Source organism: Pteropus medius, unplaced genomic scaffold, assembly GCF_902729225.1.
Source record: "Pteropus medius unplaced genomic scaffold, Ma_sr-lr_union100, whole genome shotgun sequence".
Taxonomy (NCBI): Eukaryota; Metazoa; Chordata; class Mammalia; order Chiroptera; family Pteropodidae; genus Pteropus; species Pteropus medius.
In genome coordinates this window covers 20436202-20460543 of record NW_024349802.1, presented here as the reverse complement: position 1 = coordinate 20460543, position 24342 = coordinate 20436202, and the positions used below count along the sequence as shown (strand labels likewise).

The 24342-nt window shown below is 42.0% G+C and overlaps 1 protein-coding gene across 6 annotated transcripts in view; it reads right to left on the bottom strand.

Annotated features, from left to right (window-relative positions):
- The window catches only part of GRIA1 (glutamate ionotropic receptor AMPA type subunit 1), a 279509-nt gene that overhangs the window by 37935 nt on the left and 217232 nt on the right, over nt 1-24342 (bottom strand). For 3 of the 6 annotated variants that reach the window (XM_039836660.1, XM_039836661.1, XM_039836665.1), the window contains exons 12-13: nt 4647-4845; nt 1752-1999 (exon numbers count right to left, since the gene is read on the bottom strand). In XM_039836660.1, the coding sequence (XP_039692594.1) occupies nt 1752-1999; nt 4647-4845 (447 nt within the window). Of the gene's footprint in view, nt 1-1453; nt 1699-1751; nt 2000-4646; nt 4846-24342 lie in introns of those variants that run through there. The other 3 variants (XM_039836664.1, XM_039836663.1, XM_039836662.1) reach the window with 3 other exon arrangements.

Genomic DNA, 24342 nt, shown 5'->3' with positions numbered 1-24342 from the left:
CTGGAACTCATGGAAGATGCACATGGGATATTTCTTTTCTCCTTCATGTCTCTTAACCTCTTTGTTAAATAGTTTCTATCTATTTTTCTTTCTGTGTGATAGTCTAGGGAATTTTCTCCAATCCCCCACCCCGCCGTCCTCGCCAGTATACTAATTTTCTCTTCAACTTTGTATAATTGCTGTTTAACCCTCCCATTGAGATTTTTTATTAATGACTACATTTTGTTTACTTCATTAAGTTCTAATTGGTATTTTTCTAAATATGTCTGGTTTTTTACGATAATATCTTTTTCTTTTAAAACTGTTTTTGTTACTTTTATGTCATTAGTTGTACTTCTGATTCTTGCTCATATAGACTGTCACATAATTTATAACTTTGCCCTGCTTAGGAAATCCCCAGAATAATCAGTTTATGCCTTTCACTCTGGTTTTGAGTTCCTTTTTCCCTTTTGCCTAGGGATTTTTTTTTAAACTTGCATTTGTTATATCTTGATCCAGCATATGTAGGTAATTTATAGTGGGAGTTTTGTTCTGCTGTATTGCTGGAAGTAGATATCCTCCAGGTTCATTTTTACAGACTATCATAGGACCTATCATAATTGTCACAAACCAATTTTAATATTTGCTTAATGTCAGTCTTCCCTGCAAGAATTTGTTCCATGGAGACAGGAATTATGTCTGTCTTGTTCAAAATTGTGACTATCTCCTACTCTGCTGCCTGGAACATTATAGGACCCGATATTATTAACATTACTGAATGACGTGGAGGCATAAGTGCCCCTGGATGTTGTGTGGAAATGAGTTAGGAATCCCTCTTCATCCTTTGCAGCCTTTTAAAACACTCCTCACCTTTCCTTGAATTTGCCCTTCCCTAAAATAGTTAATCTTTCTGTAGTTGACATACTGTCTCACAGGGGACTTCACACTGTACTGTTTCAGCTGCCCTCTGTATAGATGACCTCCTTTGAACTCACAGTCACCTTGGAGCAAGGAAGGGCTGGGATGATTATCCTGTCTTTACAGATGAGGAAACTGAAGGCAGGGCAGATGATATTTTCTTATCATCTATATGAGAGTCAGTAGTAAATCCCAAAATTAAATCTAGGTATTCCAACTTCACATCTACAGGGTTCAAATCTACCTTTGCTGTTTGGAATGAATTCCAGAGCTTCTTTATGTGAAAGTAAAGTCTACTTTTCCTCTTTACTGAATGACTTGTTTCTTGCTAAAGAAGTCAGTTTCTAGAAAAGAATATCGTTTGGTGATATTTTGATCTCTGCAGCCAGAGTTTTGGGACTCGAACTACTTGATTTTTCATTTGGACAATGTGTTTATGTTTCTTTTGAGACACACATTACCAACCACCTTCTTTCAAAGAATCCAGGTTGCTGGAGAACTCAGTTCGAGGCCTAGTTGGATTTGGGGGGTGTCCGGTAAAGGATGGTATGTTACAGACCACACAACAGAAACAAGGTTCACTGATGTTTAACACATTTGGAGGGGTAGGGCAAGGTATGGAGAAGAACACATAGGCAGCGACAGTCATAGCAAGCTGAGACCCCCGGGTCAATTTCCAACCTCAGGGCTGAAGATCTTGGGTGGCTGGAGTCTTCCAGGCCCACCGGTGTCCAAGAAGAGCCCTCTTGACAGCTTGCATTGTGGTACTGGAGCCATGTGGCAGATACGGCAGCTTCTTTCCTGAGAGAGGGTGGGGAGAAGGAGTACCAAGGAAGCAAATCTTGGCTACTTACCTCAGGGCGGACCCCTTGGGCGTCGCAATGCCATAGCCTTTGGAATCCAAGTTACCTCCCACCTTCATGGTGTCACAGGGTTTCCGCTGCTCAATATACTCATTCATGGTGGACTCCAGAAGGTAAGCGTATTTGCCTTTGGATTTTCTCACTCGGATCATCCCTTCTTCCGTGGTTCGCACAAACACCGACGGCTCTGCTGACTTCATGTACGTCCACATCTTCTCAAACACGGCGATTTTAGACCTCTGGCAGGGGACAGGAACAAAACTGGAATTAAGTGCTGGCTGGGCTTGGTATCGAGGTCGGCACACACACTAACGAAGAGCTGAGTGTGGCTTGGTCACACATTCATGAGTGAGATTAGCTCAGGAAGAAACAAATTATGAGTGATTGCAAAATAAGAGGCTCTAATTAGTACCAGTAGGTTCCAAAGTACAAATATCTTGCAAATACAGAATGAACAGAATAGCTCAGAATCTTTTAATTACTGCTGATTAATTATATTCCTGTTAAATATGGGAAAGAGTTAGGAGACTGGAGCTCCATTTGGCTTTTAAAGACATTTAAAAAAATCTCTGTATTGTTCAGTAAGGCCGTATTTATATAGCCCAGAGGTAGAGAATTGAATATCAGTGGGATCTCATTTCGTTATTGGAGGCCAACACTGAAGAATTTGAGGATCATGGGTGCCAAGTTCCGGTCATCCCATATTATAAGACCTGCCCCCAGAATGCAAATTGTTGTCTGATAAAGCTTGGGAACTTGGGATCCAATATTGTCATCTGTTTACATTTTAAAAGCCTCTAAATCTGCCTAACTGCTTTCCTCATTTCCTCCTGAAATCACTTTGGGCCTTCCTTCCTTTGAGGCTTTGCCTCGGCTGTGTATTCCTCTTGATAGGCTAGTGCTCTCCAGCCACATCCTACTCATCGTTTTACAGACCAGAACAAATCCTATGTATTCTGAGACCACCTCAGTTCCAAGGACAGTAGTTCTCAAACTCTAGTAGGTACTGTAATTATGTACAGAGATTAGAAATATTCAGATTCCCCTGCTTTAAAACTAGAGATTCTGATTCAACAAGTCTGGGGTGGAGACTAGAATAAATCTCCTTCAGAAGTTCCCCAAGTGATGCTGATCTGTATAACTTGAGTGACCCTTACTTTGAGAAAGTCAAGACATGTTGTCTGGGCACTCACTGAATGGCCAGACTCTATTGCTAGGATAAAGAATCATTCCTACTTGTGCATAGGTCTCAAGTCTGTGGACACAGCTCAAGGGCGAGGCACATCTTCCCTTCTATGGGTCTTTCATGAAGTCTGACCTTGCACATAGTAGGCCCTTATCAGAGCCCACAATCTAGGACCACAAGTCAACCCTCTCTCCTAACATGCTCTTTCTGAGGGCATCCTTTCCTTAATGGGTAGCTATATTTTAGGGATACCGGAGTTCTGGCTTTTGAAGGTGCTTTGTAAATGGACAAGTGTTAAACACACACGAGGGACTATTTTTTTTTTTTTTAAAAGACAGTTACTGCTAGAGTCATGCAACCTATGTAATATAGTGGTTAATATATAAATAACAGATTTATTTAGTATAAAACTATCATTATACATGTAATAGGTCATTTTTCTTTGCACACAAATATCAGGTTTATTTCCTTGATATCAGCATCAAGTGTTGGCCAAATACTGATATGCAATTAAGTTGCTGTTTGAGCTAACTTATCTATAGAGATATTTGGACCCAGGAAAATTCTAGATTTTTAGGAAAAATTAATGGAAACAGTTACTGAGAATTTCAGGAAGGCATTTGGTAGAGGGAGCGTTAAGTTTTAACGGTCTATGATTAGATAAACTAGATGATTTATTTTACAGTCTATAAAGGACTTGGGAGTGAGGGGCCCTGGGCACTAGTCTTAGTTGTACTGCTGACTTTCTCCATCTGTTCTGTAGGAGTTTGGGCAGGTAATCTTAAGTCCCTTGATAGCTGGAGCTATCTGATCCTTTATATGAAGATACATCACTCAAGCAACCATGTCAACGTGAGAAAGAACCAAAAAGAAAGAAAAGGGACAGGGTGTTTTAAAGTTAGAGGAAGAAATACTCAGAAGCAATCATAGCGTCTACAATGTCTAGAATATTCTCTCACGGGAAGCTGGCAAATGTATAAATTCGGCTGTGACCAGATTTTCAGATGATCTTCTAGGCACAAAACCAACAAAATACGCAGCAGGGCAATTGCAAGACACAATTTGACCTGACAGGATGGCCACAGCAGGGAACTGGGCTGCTGACAGGCAGAGCTGAAGAGCCCTCTGGGCAATGGTATGCAGAAAATTAATATGTTCTCTCAGCCTCACCCCAGCGCCCCAAACGCCAAGGCTGTGTTCACAGCCATTCGGAGCAGACTATCAGGAAAATCTCATCTGCAGGAATGCGCAGGCCGCGTGAGTGGCAGGGAAGATTGGAAGCGTACTTGGGGTATTTGTTCTTGGATCTCGCCTATCATCTGCAGCTCCCACAGCCCTTCACACATCTTAATTAAACTGTTGACGGAGGATTAAGTGACTCTGGGTTAAGGATGCCAAGAAGCCCTGGGCTGCCGTGGGGACTAGGTGCCAGATTTCTCAGACACCGCAGTAGAATTCTTGTCTTACTGTTCTCTCCTTCTGCCCTTATTGGGTGGTAAGTGATCTTGTCTCCCCACCCACTGAAGCCTTGAATTTCTCAGGGATCTGTAGAAAGCTGAGAAATACTGTTTCCCTGATTTCACTCAGTTCAGCAGTTGCCCTGGCTGCCTATAATCTCTTGCTGTGTAATGAAAAGGATATTATAATGACAGTAGTGGTTCCCTTTTGTGAACGTGCCTTGGGACAAGGGATGTCCCTACCCTGAAGAACTCCTTCGTGGATCCTGCTTCCAGCGTCCCGTACGCGATTTCTGTCTGCTTTGCTAGGTCCTCGGCACTCTCAATGGGTGACACCATCCTCTCCACGGTCAAGAAGGCGGCCAGGTTGGCTGTGTATGAGGAGATGATGATCAAAGTGAAGAACCACCAGACGCCACCAACGATGCGGCCAGACAGGGACCTGAAGGCCAATGGGAAGAGGTGTCAGAAGCACAGACATCAATTACAGAAGGCTTTAGGGAGGGGCTGAGAGCCAGCCTGAGCCCTGTCAGCAGAGCTGTCAAGCCCTGTTGCACCCTTCTCCTCTGTCAGCAAGATGTGAGAACTCAAACGTCAGAGAGATTCTCCTTTGTATTTTGTTCCTTATCATGGATAAGAACCTGTGGGGTTGCTGTCCTTCACGGGCGATAAAATCCTACAGGCATATATTCACACTCACTCTCACACAGACATATACATAAAGACATATGCCAGCAAAGACACAGGTATGTCAGCACTTGCTCCCCCAAATCACAAACACATATAAACATTCTGTTAAATGCAGTTGGGTATACACTAAATGTTTATGCGTACATGTATGAATACAAATGCATTTACACACGCGATGCATATGTTTAATCACGCCCAGCAATGTTTTCAGACTGCGTTTTCATTTTGGCCAAGGCTGCCAAAATGATGGACTAGAAAGGAAGGGAGAATGTACTGGAAATAAATGAGAACAACAGTGCTCCAGCCACTTTGTAGAATATCACCATTGAGTGAAGAGAAAGAGATTTAGCTGAAATAATAAAAGACAAAAGATATTTTGTCGTGGATCAAACAGCAAATATGACAATCCTACATAAGGTGAGAAACTCATCCTTAATCTTCTTAGAGTCCTATTCTCTATGCCCAAAACAATGAAGAGAAACACGACCAGTCAAGAGTTCCACTGTGATCTTGTAGATTTGGCTAAGGGATTTTCAAGTCAGCGGCTTCTGGAAGATATTACACATGATTTAGATGTTATATGGAATGATTTTATGTGGTGGACAGATATGGCATCAAATTATATTGAATCATATAATGATAAAGTTATTTGCATTCCATTTCTCTTTCCATTCTGCTCCATTTATTAAAGAAGTGCCATCTTGGAGCTACTGTACTTTTAAGCCCCTTCTAACAGCTTCATGAGGCTCAGAGCTTTCGATAGGTGACAGTCTTTAACTAGAACCTATACTTAACAACCAGAGAAATCACCAGTAACAGCCCATGAGTTTTATAGATAAAGAAACTCAAGAGCCCCAGAGTACAGTGACCCAGGAGCAATACCCGGGCCTGCGGATTTGCTTGCTTGTTCTACACTGTTTTCAAAAATGCTGTTTGACCTTCTCTGTATTATTCCCACGTTCCTGTGTGCTGAACTTTGTTTCAGTTTCTTGGAGACTTCCTTTTCCCAGATAGTGCTCACTCCAAGACGTCTAACGAATACTCGTTATAATAGCTTGCTGTATGGAAAGTAACTGTTCCTAGAGGGAAATGAGAGGAGATTTGTTCAAAGGAAAGAGACCAGGAGAGTTGGAGCAACGCTATTTCATATGAAGAATTGCTCAGGAAGAGGGGGCATTTTACCGGAAGAAAACACTCAAAGAGATATGTTTTCACTAGTGTGAGGCTTGTACCCTGTGACCCGATTTAGGAACATTCGTCAGCAGTTCCAGGAAACAAACATTAACTAAATATGAGGAAGATATTTTTGATGGACAGGGTAATGCAACAGTGGCTGTCCTGGGGGTGGGAACGAATTCCCTCATTTCTGAAGATGTTCAAGCCGAAGACCACGTACAGAGACGTTGTACTCAGTGCCTGCTCTTGGTCCAAGGCACAAGTGCTGAAAACACAAATCTAAGCAAGACAGAGGAGGAGTCAGGTATTACCTGGGGCCAGAGACCATCTGCTTCCTCTCACTCTTGCCTGCTCTGAGACTCTATAATTTGAAAACATAGGTAGAAGAGAATGCATGGCTCCCACTGGGTAGTCAAGAACAATGAGATATATAGAGCAAAATTATCACTCTGACACCCCAAGACCAGTACATAGTTGGACAAAAAAATCACACCAGTGTTTGACTCTCCATTCCATGCTCTTTTCAAATACAAGTGTCCAGGCCTGCGTGAAGCTGCTGCTGTTTTCCCAATTCTGGATGACCAGAATGATGTCTAAATTAAACTTCCTGCTTCCGTTCGGCCTCCTCTGCCCCCACCCCTCTGCCTAGTCAGTCCTCCACAAGGCTGCCCGAGTGATTCTTTAAAAAAACATTAATTGTATCATATGGCTCCTCTGCTTAAAACCCATCAAAGCCCTCTTCTGACACATGGAATAAAATTCAAACTCTTTGGTGACCGTAAGGCCCTGTGTGGTCTGGCCCTGGCTTGCTCTGCAATGTCACCCATAATAAGCTTTTTGTACTCTGGTTACGTAGGGCTTGGTTTGGTCCTTCTTATTCAGACGGCTCTCACTCCTACCACATGCTGCTCTTTCCCCTGATCAACGCATCAGCCCTTTTCATCTGTCCTGCCTCATCCTAGCCATCAGTTTTTCAACATTCAAATGATAAGACTCTCAGAGCCCCATGAAGCTCACATTGCAGTTGAAATCCGACAGCTGTTTGTGTGCTTGTTTGACTGTCTGTTGTTACCGTAGACCATATGCTCCATGAAAGTAAAGGAACATTTACAGTTCTTTTGTGCAGTGTTGTATATCCAGCATGGAGCACACAGTAGGCCTCAATAATGAGTGAATGCATGAATGCTGTTACTCTCATAAGCTGATGGCTCTGTGCACACTGAATTCTAGAGACCAGGCATAGTTTTCTAGCCAGGAGCATCCAAACCTGCTTACAACCCAGGGTGTGTGGAGTCATGGCCTCAGACCAAGTGTTCAGGATGGCTACTTCGTCTTCCAACATTACCCAGCTGAGGTCTCCCAAGTTGGAGATCATCTAGTGAAGGTTAAAGGCCTCCCAGGAAAGTTCTAGGCCTACGGCTCCTTCTTCCCTGTTCTCCTCTAACTAATATGCATCTGCTGGGTGTTGACAACACTTCCCCTGTATGTTATTCCCCACATCCCTACCTACTTAATGAAGAGACCAAAGACAGAGTCTGTTGCTTAACAGCCAGCAAAGGTCATCGTGGAGTAACTGGAGGGTTGGACGAAGAGGCTTTTCAGAATGCGACATGATTCCAACGCTTCATTTGCATCTGATCCACAAGATGGGAACTTGAATGTGAGGCTATCCCCTTCCTTTAGTTTACACCTGGTACAGGCAAAGCTGGGCCTCTATCCAAGAACTCTGCATTTTCCCAGCCCTACACCAGTGGCAGGAAGCTGGAATATTAGAGGCCAAGGCTGGGGATGAGAGCCTTAGCTTTTTCATTACCCATCCCCATAACCTTGGCAAGTCGCCTGCTCAGCTGGGCTTAGTCTTCTTCTGTGTAATGGGTGAGACTAACCTTACTTCCTGGTGAGAAATCAGAACTTTCAGAACTAGAAAGACTCTTAGTCCATTCTTTTCCTTTAACGGATACAAGCTATTGGAATTTAAATGGTAGAGGGGAAAGCACTTTGAAAAGTGCTGTTGAAATACAAGGCATTATTTTTATGATGACGATTATTCTCCCGGGGAGCCACAGAGTGAAGCGGCACTTTTCTTAGTGGGGAAATTTTCTTAGTGGGGAAAGGACAGTTGTCACCTGAATGCCTTGGAGATCTGCCTAGCTGCCTGAATTTTATTAGTCTCGTAACTTGGCACAGCTATTCCTAAAGCTCCCTAGGTAATTGAGGAATCCTTTGTTTTCCTCTAGAATTGGCCAGAACTTAGATGGCTCATTGGACCCATTACTTGAATTTCATGTATAGCCCTGTGGACAGGAAAGAGATGACTATCTGTAGTTAAGGGATGTGAAGTGACTTCCTCAGGGTCACACACTGAGGCAGTGGCAGAGCTGGGACTAGAAACCAGGACTTCGCAGTTCTGTCCAGCACTCTATCCACTACAGAACATTCCCTCCCTCACCAAATTCTCATTCATTTGTAGATGGACATGAACTTCCTCAAGCTGTGATACCTCTGTGATGTCAGGTCACAGCCAACACTCACTCCTTGTAAAGCTCAGTGGAGCATTTGGGATCCGTAGAAAGCAGTCTCACTGTCAGTCTACACAGAATTGGAAAACTATCGTTGTATTTGTTTTCTACCAACTGCATAACAAATCACCACAAACTTTGTGGCTTCTAACAATATTCATTTATGATCTCACAGTTCTGTAGGTCAAGATCTGGGTTAGGGTGTCTAGATTCTCTACTCAGGGTCTCCCAGGCTGAAATCAAGGCGTTGGCTGGTGCTGTTCTCTGGAGCTTGGCGTCCTCTCTCAAGCTCATTGGTTGTTTGCAGAATTCATCTCCTGTGGTTGTGGGACTGAGGTCATCATTTCCTTGCTGGCTGTCAGCCAGGGCTGCTCTCAGCTCCTAGGGGCTACCTGTATTCCCTTCCATCTTCAAACCAGCAATAGTCTGGCAAATCCCTCTTGTTCTCTGAACCTCTCTGACTTCCAGTAGCTGCAAAAAACACTCTGCTTTTAAAGGGCTCATCTCCTTGAGTCAGGCCCACCTCTGTTAGTCTTAACCTCTGTCAATCTTAAAGTCAACTGACTTGAGACCTGAATTACATCTGTAAAATCTCTTCACAGCAGTACCTAGGTTAGCATTTGAATAACCAAGAGACAGAATTGTTAGAATCCTGTGTACCATACTATTTATTCACTCATTTTACAAGCATTTCTTATATGGCAGGCACTGCTGGGCATTTGGGAGATAAAAGTGAATACACCCCAGTCTTCCATGGAGAAGATGGGAAGTACAGCCTAGTGACCAAAACGTAGGCTTTGGGGTCAGACATACTGATTTGTTGTAAAGTGCTTAACGTAGTGTTTGGCACATAGTGAACACTCAGTAAAGCCATCATCACCATCTTATATAAATAGCCTTAGTGGTAATTATAGTACTATCTCAATTATGTGACAAGAAAGCAGCACTAAGGGAAAACAGAGGTCAGGGAAAGTTACCAGAGGAGGAGAAGCTTGCGCTAGGTTTTGAAACGTGAGTAAGAGATTGCCAAGCAGAATAAGTGCAGGGTTGTGAGAAGGCACCGTAGAGAGAGGTAAAGGAGGAGGTGGAAGGGCTATTGTCTTCTCTCTGCACTTCCCAGCATCCGCCAACAGAGCCCTGAGCAAGACCCTTCTGTTTTCTCATCACACCCCAACCATTCTATTGCACTTGCAGCCGTGCCGCTGTAATAATTTGTTTGAGATGTTCCTATGATGATTACTTACGGTACTTATTAACAAGGATGATGATGGGATGAACTAAAGCAGAGCCCACAGAAATTGGAGGGGAAGGCCAACTGAAGAGATGACAAGATCAAAATGATAGGATTTGGTGATTCACAGGAGCAGGAGCTGTGGGAGAGGAAAATGCTCCAAGGACAGTTCATGCCTACTGGAGACATAGATTCTGATGTGGTCTTGGGGTTAGGTGCTGGCCGCAAGCTGTCTCTTCTTGCAAATGATATTTTTTCCTTTCATTAACAAGACCTTAAATGTATCATTAGAAGCATACTGGGTGCTAATGAAAGATAGTAAGGATCTGATGGGATCGTTCTCTGGGTTCTGACGATTAGGCATTTCCTGTTCTAGTTATTGATTAGGATTCACTCTAGGCCTTTAAATGTGTATTTCTAATCTTGTAGGTTGGATTCGTCACTCCAGGCCAGTGGTTGCAAACTTTTTCTGCAAAAAGCCAGGTAATAAATATTTCAGGCTTTGCAGGCCTTACAGTCTCTGTTGTACTGCTCATCTCTGCTGTTGTAGTGTGAAACCAGCCATAGACAACATGCAAACATATGCACATGGCTATGTCCCAATAAAACTTTAATTACAAAAACGGCAGGCTAGATTTGGCCTATGGGCCATAGTTTCCTGACTACTGCCTCAATCCTATTGTGAATCGTAGAGACCTTTGTTTTAAGTTAACACTTAACAGTAGTCAAGAAAAATTTTTAATCACCTATCTAGTTATTAGTAGCTCTACACAAACACCAGGATAAAATAATGTAATGATTGATTTGACAATTACTTTTGTACTATCCTTAAGTAGAGAGTAGGAGGCACTGGTCAAGAGAATGGGCTTATGGGTCAGACAAACCAGATAGGCAAGTCAGCAAATCTCTTTGTGCTTGTTTCTTTACAAAATGAAGCACTAGTACTCATTTTAAAGGTATTCTTAAAATTTAAAAAAAAATCCAAATAAAGCATGTAGCACAGTGCCTGGTACGGAGTGAGCGTTTCAGGAGGGAGGTATGCCGACAGTGTGAGGATCTAGGATCTGGATGGAGGTGGGAGGGCAGAGACTATTGCCAGGGGCCTTCAGGAAAGCAGATACTTAGAGCTTGTGTAGGGAGCTCATAAAGAATTTATTTTTAAAAGTTATTAAACAGCAATCAACTTTCGATCCCATTGACCTCTTCTCCAGGACATCCCTGACAAAGAAGTGGATGTGGACATTCTTCTTTATTTCAAAAGCATGTCCTGTCATCCCCAAGAGGAAGGGGAAAGAAGGATGCCTCCTGTGTGCTTCCATTCAGCTGTGCTCAAGAGGTCACTGAGCTCGTTATTCCCTTTGTCATCCGCTTCAAATGGTTATTTCTAAAAAGTAATGGAAACGGGCATGAGGGCAGAAGCGCAGATGGCCCGCTTCTAAATTACTGGGAGAAAAAAAGTCCATCTTGGCTAATTACTGAGCTGAGCTCTGTTCAGAGAGAGGCTCACTTGGTATCAGGCATCGAGGTTCCTAGATGAGGGTAAATAGCTCTGGCCAAATACAACAATTCCACTGATGAAGCCACTTCATCCAAGACACTGTGTCTGGGTGGCAAATCATCTCATTTGTCACCAGCTGCAAATCACTCAGCACTTCCCTGGCAGAGCTGGAGTGATTCATTTTAATTGCCCCAGCTGCTGGTCACTGCGTTCCAGCACTGCAGCAGGGGGAGGGCCCCGGAGTCTTGTGGCAAGTCCCCAGGGTGGGGAACTGGGGGCTGGACAACAGCCTCTAAGAAAAGCCCAGCACTTTGTAAGCTAGCATACTCCTTTAGCATTTGCAGAGCTGTGTTTCAAAGAGGCACGGTCTTCCATTCCTATTTGTTTTTCCCATTTAGGTAGGATGTGAGAGTGTAGTGTGGGCATAGTTTGCAAAAGAATGGATGTAGATCAATTCATTCATATTTTAAAATTAGTCCTTCTTTGTTTCACTCTCTAAACCTTGGTTTCCCCTCCTGAAAATGGAGATAATGAATTCCGGCTCCTGAATTGTGGGAATTCAATAAGTAAGTCATGTCTTGCACTTAGCACAGACACAGGAGGCCTCACGATGTCACCTGTGATGATGATGATGATGATGACGACGACAATGATGATAATGATGATGGTGATTTATTTTGGAAACGTTCCTCTTACCTTCTAGGTCCCCACACTCTCCTTGGTCTCTTCCTGCCCCTCTGATTGGTCCTTCTTAGTCTCCTTTGCTCGTTCTTCCTTTCTGCTTGATCTCAAGCTCTTCTGCCCAGAGCTCAGGCCTCAGCCCTTTTCCCATCCCCGTCTAAGGCCCTAGATGATCTCCAGTCCTACGACCTTTATATGGAGTTGTTGATAACTCCCAAATGTAAACCTCCAGTCCCTCTCCTGAACTATAAACATGTGTATTTGCCTACTTGACACCTCAAACATGAGATATCCAAAAGAAAATTCTTCATGAGCTCCCACCAAAAAGCCTCAAATAAATACAACTTAATTTACTTATTCTCCTCTATCGTCCTCTTATCAGAAAATAGCACTACTGTTCACCTTGCTGTTCAAACCAAACTCCAGGGAGATGTTTGTCTCTTTCCCTCACCCTCACATCCAGTTCATCAAATCCAGTCATTCCCATAGTCCTGAATAACATTCACAATACTAGATATTAGTATTACATTTCCTCGATTCTTCCGCTGTCCTCATATAACCAATGTCTGCACAAGAGCCAGATGGCTCTATTAAAACTATAAATAAAATCATGTCATTCCCCACACCACTTAAAATCTGTCACAATTAGAAAATAAATCCAAATGCCCTATCAAGGTCACCCTGATCTGACCTACCTCTGATCTCATCTGGTACTGCCTTTCCTGCTCATGGGTGTCCTCTCATGTACCACTCTAAGTATTGTCTCTGCCACTTATATCTCTCTCATCTTACCTTGTTTCCTTTTCTTTGTAGCACTTATCGAAGTCTAAAGTGACCTTTATACAATAATATATTAATTGATCAATTGGTTCATTCATTTATTATTCATCTCCCGCCACTAAAATGTAAGTTCAGTGAGGGCAGGTGTTTTATCTGTGTCATTCACTACTATAATATCCCTGGTACCTAGCATAGTGCCTGGCACACAGTAGGTGCTCAATGAACATATACTGAATAAATGAATGATTACACAGTGTTATTGAGGACTGACTCTCTCTCTCTCCATATGTATATGTATACACACACACACACACACATATGTATATATATGGTATATATATACATATATATATACACATATATATATACCCAAGCCTGATAGGAAATACCTAAGAGGTTTCCTCCTCAAGAAAATCAATTGAATGGAATCAATGCGACCTACACAGAAGCGACTCTGATATTTGCACTGGGGTGAACAGCATGGGAAGCGCTAAAGAAGTACAGAGGTGGGAAAAGCCACTCCAACAGGGAGAAATCTGAAAAGGCAGTATGGGAGAGGGGCCATTTAACTAGAATATGCAGGGCAGGCAGGCTTTGAGCATTCTGAAATAGAAAGAAAGAAAGGCATTTCCTGGAGCGGGAACGGTCTGTGCAATGGTGTGGAGGTGGGACAAGAGTGTGAACCAGCAAGCATTTCACTTTGCCTAAAATGTATTAACCACCTAGCAGCCACTGTCTCCGAGTACCACCTCTGAGCTGGATACCGCGGAAGATATTTGACATCTATTTTTCTAATCACCGTCACTCTCTTCAGGCCAAGTAGGCATATCCTCTTTTGATAAGGGAGGAAATCGAGGTTCAGAAAGGTGAAAAAATTAAGGTCACGAATGAAGTGACTGATCTCGAATGTGAAACCGGATCCCTCGAATTTCAGTGGTGCGATTTCACTGTGCTGAAAGTGGGTCTGGTTCAGACCAGGGCCACCGCCCTCGTCTCTCGAGCTTTACCTTCTCAGGTCCCAAGCACCACTCACCCACAGCTTCTAGACACAAAGAAATACTTGGCACCATATTGGTGTTAAAAACGGGACTTCCTCCACATATATTTTTGGGTTTAAGTTCTTAGAAGAAGCCACTCTCTTTTTAGAGCTAGCTGCCTACTGGCCAGCCCATAATACCGAAACATATGGTTTCTCTGTATTCAGAGCCCTCCCCAGAGCTCCTTTGATTTGCTGTTTCGCCAGCTGGTTTCAGAAGGGAGATGGGCTCCAAGGGCCTGAGTCCCTGCTTCTGTAGGCCAGGTCAGACCTTGGGTTGTCATCTGTGATCCAGCATACCTGGCATTTGAAGTTCTTAGAGTTGGCAGCATATTTAAATGTGGGATGTTGTGAGCTTTTACAAAAGAGACTCTGACCCATCAGCAAATGGGAGATAAAATAACCATGTGTGCTATAATTAATGTTTGGTCACTTCAGCACAAAAAATATATTAAAAGAAGCTTTTTTACTTAAAATAACCAATTGAAGATCCTCCACTTGCCAGGTAGTTTTTCTCTCTACCTAGTTCCCTGCATGCTCAGTTCTCCCTCTCACAAACACCCAACCAAGCTAGCAGGGCAGCCCCAGAGGCAGAGAACAGTCTGTCTTCTCACCCGACACCTCCCCCACCCTCACAATCATTCTATTAAAGGGACGCTCAGCTCTTTCAGAGACAGTGAAGAGAATTATTAAGTAGGAATTCAGAAGCTGTATAGACCTAATCCTGCTCCTGCCATTTATTAACTTTGTGACTTAGGGCAAGTTATTTCACATCTCTGAGCCTCAGTTTCATCTATGAAATGGAGATAATAAAGGAAAAATCTAAAATTAAAGTGAGGATGAACTGTGCTGTGCTTAGCAGAGTACCTAGACTAGAGGAAATACCTGGTAGAAGCAGGTACTACTATTCAGAATTGAAAGATGACATGGAGAGAAATTTTCATCATGCTATGTGAAAAAAGCAGGTTATAAAACAGACTATACTATGTGACTCCATTTGAAAACTTAAGTTTGGAGTATGTAAGTCTGGAAGTATATAAACTAAGGTATTATAGAAGTCACCTAGGTGGCTAGACTGTGGGCTTTCTTTTGCATTTTCTTCTTCTTTCTCCTCCTCCTCCTCCTCCTCTTCCTCTCCTCCTCCTCCTCCTTTTGATTTTCTAAGTGAATACTTGTAATATTTATAATACATTGCAAACCAAGAAGATAGTGGTTAAAATCATGGACTGTGAGATCACCTAACCTGGGTTCAAATCCTAGTTTCTTCTCTTACTGGCTGTGTGACCTTGGGAAAGTGGCTTAGTCTTCCTGAGTTTTAGCTCACTCATCTGCAGAATGGAGATAATAGCAATACCTCCTCAGTCAGCTGGTTAATATTGTTGTTGCTCTTTCATCACTGACTTGGTGGGTGGCAAAGAGTCAGGAAGAAGCAAGGAAAGGCCTGATGGGGAAATGAGGGAAAGTCTCTGTGAGGGGGATGGTAATTAAGCTTCAAGCTGAAGGCTGAGAATGATCTAGATGTGTAAGAATCTGGAGGAACAATATTCCTGGCAGAGGAAACAGGAAAAACAAAGGTTCTGAACCCTCCAAACATTTTGTTAAGTGAAAGAAGCCAAGCACAAAAGGTCACATATTGTATGATTCTATTTGTATGAAAAATCCAGAAACAGAATGTAAATTGGTAGGTGCCATGGGCTTGGGGGAGAAAGAATGAGAGAGAAAATTATGTTTTGCTTTGAAGTAACAAATGTTTCAGAACTAAACAGAGGTGGTGATTGTACAACATTGTGAATGTACTAAATGCCACTGAATTGTTCACTTTAAAATTATTAATTTTATGTTATATGAATTTCACCTCAATAAATTATTATTTTTTAAAGATTAAAAGAAAAAAAACCAAGGGTTCTGAGGTAGGAAGAGGCTTTATGTGTTCAAAGTCATTGGCAGCATAGGATGAGCCTGGAAAGTGAGGGCAGGGACTAGATCAAGCAGAGTGTCTGAACTAGAGTATGGACTTCAATGATAAAAGTCCAGCTCCAAATGCCACCTCCTCTGAGAAGCCTGCCTGGCTGCTGCTTCCTACCTCACTTCTCATTTCTCTGACTCTTCTACTTTTCCAATAAGCCCTACTCTGTATTCTGCTCTTTTTTACTGTTACCACTACATTAAGTTATGATATCATTATGGAATTCTAGATTTCTTTATAATTCTCTAGAACCTAATGCAGTCTCAATAGTTGTGAATAAATATGAAACTCCATAAGTAGGCAATTTGTAATTTTTTTTTTCTGAGCTATCTATAGAGGAAAATAGTTCTTAAGCTAATTAATAGCAAAAACATAATTGCATGAGGAATCGTTTATTCTATGAATTAATAAAGTGTTTTCAAAAACTTGTACAAGCGCCATTTTAAAAAAACTGGTATCTCAGATATATCTAGCTCTTAAACAGTCATAAAATCATGTTCCCTCAGAATCTTTGCTCTGCAAAGTGGTTGTCATAGAGCAAATTATTACATAAAGTTAAAATAATAAGACTGATTTAAAAATATTATAGAAGATTGATGTTCTCACAAATTTAGGCAGAACTGTGTGGTAACATATGTGTGCTGCTTTAAACTAGCAAGTATGTGGCAACTTATTAACACAAAAACAGAAAACTGAAGTATGGCTGGAAATCACTACATAATGTCCTTTAAACCAACTCTCGTGTCTGCTATTTGAGGATGTCTGCAATAAATCCCTAACCCCTTGTTCTGTCCTAGCCTGATCCTCCACTTCTCCTTTATGTTCTCTGGATTAAGTCAGTGTTTATGAGTAAAGGCATTGGTGTCAGGCTGCTTAGGATCAAAAGCCATTCTGCTGAAGACTAGGGGACGCATTGTCTAACCACACTAAGCCTCAGTTCCCTCACCTACAAACTGGGATGTGGTAGGCAGAAAATTGCCCCCCTCCCAAATACATCCATGTCTTAATCCCTAGCATTCACAAATACATCGCATTACATGACAAAAGAGAATTTTCAGATAGAAATAATATTAGGGACCTTGAAACAGAGTGATTATCCAGGTGCACTCACAATAATCACATTGGCCCTTAAAAGTGGAAGGGAGATGGTCAAAGAGAGGAGGCAGAAAAAGAGCCAGGAGAGATTCAGAGTGTGAGAGGGACTTGGTCCTTCACTTCTGGCTTTGAAGGTAGAGAAAGAAGACCATGAGCCAAGGAATGAGAAAGCTGGGAAGCACCCTTAGCTGAAAGCCAGCAAGGAAACAAGGACCTAAGGGCTATAAACACAGGAATTTAAACTTCTCAATAACCTAAATGAGCAAGAAAATGGATTTTGCCCTAGAGACCCGAGAAGGGAAGAGAGACCACTGAGACTCGTACTAAACTTTTGACCTACAAGACTATGAGATAATAAATTTGTGTTGCTTTAAATGGCTAAGTTTTGTCATGGCAGCAACAGAAAACTAATACAGAGAACTTTGTGAAGCATAAATACATGAAAATCATACAGGACAGAGACTGGCATAGAGTAAGTGCCTAATCCACTGTAATTTTTCCTCCCTTCTCTCTCTTAGCCTCATGGGATACCTGTTTTTAGAGGTGCCCATCTCTACCCTGCACAACTAGATCACAAGCAACTGGAGAGCAGGGATAGGATCTTCCACTTGGATTCCTTCATAACTCCAAAGAATGCATTAGGCCCTCATCAGATGTTCCTCAGAATGACACAAAATTGAAAATGAAATTCACTTTAGATGCCAAACATTTGTTCTCTGCTTATACCTCCCTGTGTGTTTCCTAAACAAATGTATTAATAAGGATGTGCATGTGATTTACTAGCTTATTTTAGAAGACATTAGCTATTAGCATATATCTGAAAAAGAGATTAATAAGATCATCAACCATATACCTCAGAAATCCCTGAAAATTGCCAATGTAATTTCTTAGTCTCTTTTTTTCTTCCCAGAGATTAGACTTCTTCCAGCGATTTATATTAAATTGACAGTTCTAATTAGCAGTCATGAAAACTCAAGTTTTTAAAGCTACGCAGATTAGAATATAATTTTCCAGAGATGTGATGAAACTTCCTTCCATAGGAATGTCATGTACCTCAATGGTTTGGTTTAGGTCAGAAAGGGAAAGAAGGATGGAGTTACGAGAAGGTTAAGAAAGGAGGACAGGTGTCTTAGGCACCTGTCTGGCCTTCAGGGGCTGAGCAGACCACCTGTCATTTACTGCATGTGTGCTCTCGACCCAGTGGGCATGTCAAGGAAGGGCCTGCGTTATTGTACATCTCACAGCTCTGGGCCCTGACACGATGTGAGGCTGAACCTTGGCTCAGACTGGGAGCCCAGTTTGTCCAAACACTGGGGAGATTTAAGGAGTCAACGCTGAGTTGGCTTCGATGCTGTCACTGTCACGATTGCTGTTTATTCCACAGATATTTATCAGGTACCTTCTGTGTGCCATGCCTGTGTTGACGATGCTTCTTAGGCTTACCAGAGGAAGGGCCTTCTAAGCTGAGGCCTGAGCAATGAGTTCACCAGGGAAAGGAGCCTTGCAGAGAATGTTGTTATGAGCAGAAAAAATAACAAGAATCAAAGATGAGGGAGTGAAAGAGATAAGTGGTTTCCCCAGTGGAGGAATGGCAGAGGGACAGAGTAGGCGCCTTGTAGGGGGTAGGGGGGTGGATTGCAGACTGGTGAGGAATGAGGTTTTGAGGAGGAGGGTTCTGGGGTCCTGGAAGGAGTCTGGGGCAGAAAGGCAATGAGGAATGGAAAGCAGAGCTGACCTGAGCCAAAACACATATTTTGTGAAATCAGTACTTTGTAGAATGGAGAATGGATTGGGTGATGCGACAAGAGATGAAAAAGCAGTATTGCAGGGGCCCAGGTCAGAGGTGGTGGGCACCTGGACCACATGACAGCAGCAAGGGTGGACAAAAATCAAACAGATGTAAGAAGATTTAGGATCCAGAATCTCTATTTGAAGATTGATTGTGTCTATAGGGTGAAGGAGAGGGTTCACTGATTTTATGAAGGCTCCATTTTTTGAGTGACTATTTTGTGCCAGACATTCTAAGATGTTTATATTTAATCCTCACCACATGTTTTATAAGGGAAGTAATTTAGCTTCACTTTATGTGTGGGGAAACTGAAGCTTGGCAAGCTTAGGTGTCTTTCCATTAACACAAAGCTTGTCTGAGTCCAGAGTTTACCTTTAAGCCCTAGGTTATCTTATCTCCCTAACCTTATCTCCCAGGTGTCTGGTTGGGGCATCTCGGAAGAGAATGGTGACATTTTCCTGAGATGGGGAGGACTAGGAAAAGCAAATATTCTAGTAGGATCTTTCCCACAATTGCTGATATAGAACCAGACGCCACATGGCCCTCGACAATGACCTCTGTAACCTTGCAGAAACATCCTGTTTCCTCCTTCTGCATCCTGTCTGGAGGGGCACTCAGCCTGGGTTCTTGTTCCTCAGGCACTGTTCCTGGGGAGCTGGGTCTACCCTATTCTTGTCTCTCAGCCTGTTTAGTATCCAAGTAAAGATGGGGGCCCCTGTGTACACCCTTCCTTTAGCTCCTTAGAAGTTAACATTTAAATTACAAATGGAAATTTTCTTAGAAATGAGAAATGGGGTAGGCCCCAGAAGGGAGAAAAATGCCTGAGATAAAGGAGGAGGAAAGATACCTGGGATATTAGAGCAGTCGACTGGGGAGCAGCTGTGTTAACCATGGACAAGGTACCTACTTCATTTCAAGTCTGTTTCCCATCTGCATGTAAAACACAAGAGAGAGAATAATGCTTGCCTGCCTCATGGTCATTGCAAAGATCAAATGCAATAATAGATGACTGTACTTTGAAAATCAAAACACTCCTTGCAAATGAGAGGACTTAAAATTCTGATATAACAGGGTAGAATCAGAGACACATGTGCTAGAAGGTACCTCAGGGATCATCAAGGTCGTCGTGATTATTTTACAGGTGAAGAAAACCAGGCTGAAACTCAGAGAGATTAAAAGACTTTTCCCATAGTCACCCTCAAAATTAATGGTGGAGCTAGGTTTAGGAGGCAAATCCTCACCTCAAATTGAGAACTTTTTCTACTGTATTGCTTTGGAAGGATAACATACTACTTGACTCCAATGGGCTTTGGAGTCAGATCAATAGAGTTTTGAACTCCAGCTTTGCCACTTGTTAATGGCATGGTCTTGGGCAACTTATGTAATCTTTTTTTTTTTAACGTCATTTTTAACTATAAAAATAGAATAGTTATTATTGTTTGTTAGGAAGATTACATGTGATAATGCTTGCTGATACTGGATAAACAGCAGTATTGATTATTGTTATAAAGATTATGTGTTGCATATTTGCCATATGTCACCACCCCTATCCTCCCAATTGAAGACTGACCTACCTAAACTTCAGAGGTTTCTAATTCATATATTCCTAAACCTTAATTTGGGCCCCTATCTACGTTACTGATAGAATCAGAGGTAAGGCCAAAGAGAAGACCATTCCATATTGATCCCTAATACTTTGCTCAAGCCTAACCCTTCCTAGGATTCTTTATGTTAGTTTAAAACTTAGTCAAGAGGCTGTGTGTTCTAGCCTAGTTGAATATTCTACACAGATAACTCAGGAAGGTTGGAGAGGAAGAAGGAATTTGATTAATGTAGGATCAGAGGGTCCATTCTGTTTTCTCAGGAAAAACTTATTCAGAGATATGAAGAGACTGGATCATTAAGAGAAGTCAAAGATGTAATCAGATCTTACTCTGGGAAACTGTACTTTATACCATTAAAAATAATATTTAGGATGAGACTCTCTCTCAAAGTTAAAGCACCAGAGAAGAATGAAGCTTCTTTGAATCCAAGGAGATGTCATTAAAATGAGTTCTGGGTTCAGCCACCCCTAATCCCACAGAGATCATACAAGGCTAGAAGCTGAGCATTTCTCCTTGATTAACATGAATATGAACTAGGAATCACTATCACTATGGGTTTAATTACCTCTTTACTATATGCAAAAGGTTCTCTTTGTCCAAGTTCTCTATCCAACTATAATCTGCGAATTTTAATTAAAGGTTTCAGTTTGCTTACTGCTTCCTCTCTTCTCTCATGGAAATGATTGCAGAGGGGCATAACATACCAGCCTATACATATGCATTTCTGATAGGAAAACATGGAAATTCAAGGTCAGACTTTTTATAGAAAGAATTGTAGAAATAACCCTTAGTATTGCAAGACGTTCCAGTTTACTAAACACAGTGACTTCCATTGGCTCATAATTCTTGCTATAGCCCAATATCCAATTTCTTATTCTCTCCTTACTTGATCTTGTGGCACCCTTTGACATAGGTGTTTACGCCATCCTCTTTGATATACTCCCTTCACTTGGACACTAGACTCTCCAGGTTTTTCTCCACTCTCACTGGCTGCTCCTTTTCAATCCCTTCTGATGGCTCTTCATGACCTCTCAATGCTCAGGGGTCTAAGGCTTGGAGTTCTCCACTTCACTATCTAGACTCACCCCTAACATAACCTCATCCAGTCTCATGGCTTTAAAGACTGTATGTTCATGATTCCTAAAATGTTGATGTTCAGTCTGAGCCCTCTCCCTCACCTCCACACTCATGAGTCTGTCCCATATTTCCTCTTGGATAGCAAAGAGACATCTCACACCTAACAAGTTTCAAACCGAACCCTGTGTTCTTCACCTCAGGAAATGGCATCACCATTCTTTTAGTTACCAAGACCTGAAACATTAACTCCTCTCTACTCCTCACACCCCATTTCTAATCCAGCAGAAATCCCATTCGTTCTACCTTCAAGATATATTCTGGGTCAGGCCACTTCTTACCAAATCCCATGGCCATCACCTACTCCAAGCCCATCATTTCTTGCCCAGACTAATGCAGCATCCCCCTAACTGGTCTCCTTTCTTGAAGTACAATAGCCTATTTTCCATGTCGCAGCTTGCAGGGTTTCTCAGCCTCAAAACAATTGCTGTTTTGGGTTGGATAGGTCTTTGTGGAGAGAGGATGTTCTGTCCATTGTGGGATGTTGAGCAGCATTGGCCTGTACCCGTTAGACCCCAGTGGTCCCCCTCCCCCAGTTTTGCCAATCAAAAATGTCTCCAGACTTTGTTAGACGTCTCCTGGAGAGCAAAAATTATCCCTGATTGAGAACCACTGAGTTAGAGATCCTTTAAAAATGTAAATCAGATCAAACAACTCCCCTGCTCTAAACATCTCAATGGTGGTTGCCAGGGACTCTGGGGAGGGAAAAATGGAAAATTACTAATCAATTGGCATAAAGTTTCAGTTAAATAAGATGAATAAGCTCTAGAGATTTACTATACAATACTGTACCTATAGTCAACAATAATGTATTATACACTGAAAAATTCAAGAGGGTAGATCTCATGTTAAAAGTTCCTGTCACAATCAAATAAAAGAAAATCCAAGTTTCTGACAAAGGCGTTTACTGTTCCTCCTGCCTGAAACACTCTTACCCTGCCTTCCAGTCTTAGCTTAAATGCAACTTCCTCTGGGAAGCCTTCCCTGGCTTATCCCCCAATCTGGGTTAACGTCCCTGCTCTGTGCTCCCATAACATCCTGTTCTTTCTCTGACACAGTGCATATCACACTGCATTGTAATTGTCTGGGTATTGGACTGTGAACTTCTTGAGGGCAGGAACTGTGCTTTACCTATCACTGTATCTTTCTGTTATGCATAGCATAGGACCTGGAATGGAGTATTTAAGTACCAGGCTCACCAGGCTCAGTATGGTGAACTGAGCCTGGCCTGCATTATAGTTAGACATATGATACCCAACCTGGCTGAAACTCTGAAAACAGATATAACCATGAAACCAGATACTACCATGTCTTAGCAATTTTCCTTTTTCATTTGGTAGTTCCACAGTTGCTCTGGCGAAATGTCAAGGACAATCTCTGCTCTTAGTTAGAGAAATCCTTGGTAAGGGAAACTCCTCATTCAACATACTAGTGAGCATGTACTACCAGCCGGACCCTGGGCTGGATGCCCAAACACCTGCTGTGGTTAGGAAGTTCCATGCACAAGAACTTTTGTGGAGCTTACCTTTCAGCATGGGTTATGGTCATTCAGTTTATAATAATATAATATGTTACTTAATTGTTATTGCGAACATCAGGGAGCAGAGGAGGGAAAGGTACAGGTGGAGAGAACCACAAAGCAAACATCCTGAGTTAAAAAGGCAATGCACAGTGTATATCAGGAGCTAAGGGAAGCTAGCGTGGCCGCAGCACAGAGGGGGAGGGAGAAATAAGTGCTCTGAATTGAGGTTGGTGAGACAGGCAGAGGTCAGAACACATTAGGCTTTTCACCTCCCCCCCACCCCACAATCCCAGAAATTGTTTCCAGTGCTCACCTTTAGTCACGTGCTCCATCTTTAACCCTTCTTTAGAATTGTGAGCTTGCCATTCTCATTTGAACCAACTTTTCCTTCCCCCATCACTGAAATCCTATTCATTTTTTAACGCCAACCTCAGGCCCTTCCTCCACCATGAAGAACAAGAACTCAAAGAGCCACAACTAATAAGGAGTGAAGAAAGGCACAAATGTGACTGGGGAATAATGAACAGTTCCATTTAAATAGGACAAAAGATGCTTTTCTAGAGAGTTCACATCAGAATATGGCAGATCTTGGCATTTGTAAGTGATTTATAATTGAGAGAATATAGCGAACAGTTAAGGACACACGCTTTAGAGCTAGTCGAACCTGATTTAAATCTAAGCTGCCTACTTTATTAGCTGTGTGAATGAGAGAAAACTCTTTGAATCTCTATTTTTTGTTTCTAAAGTAGGGATAATTATACCTACCTGGTAGATGCAGGGTTGTTATAGTTTAACATTGGGTTGTTAAGGATTTAAGTAGATAATGCATGCAAAATGTTTATAACAGCATCATGCGGAGGGTGAGTGTTAAACAAATGTTATCATTATCATTATCCTTCCTTATTCTTTCTTAACTAAATTGTAAGTGCATTAATGAGATAACATGTAAATCCAAGCATAATGTACATCTCATGATGTTATCAATAAATGCAAGTTTCCCTCTTTCCCAGTCTCTTTTACAAACAAGGATAGTGACTTTAACTTCCTCTGGAGGCATTTAGTGAGCCCCCAATAAATGTTTACTGAGAGCTGAATAAATGTTGCTCTCTCTACTAATCTCTAGTACTGTATTTTGCACACTAATTCATCACTGGAGAATCATTGCATATATATTTTTCAAAATTTGGATGAGACTAGGAAGAAAATCTGGGGCCAAAG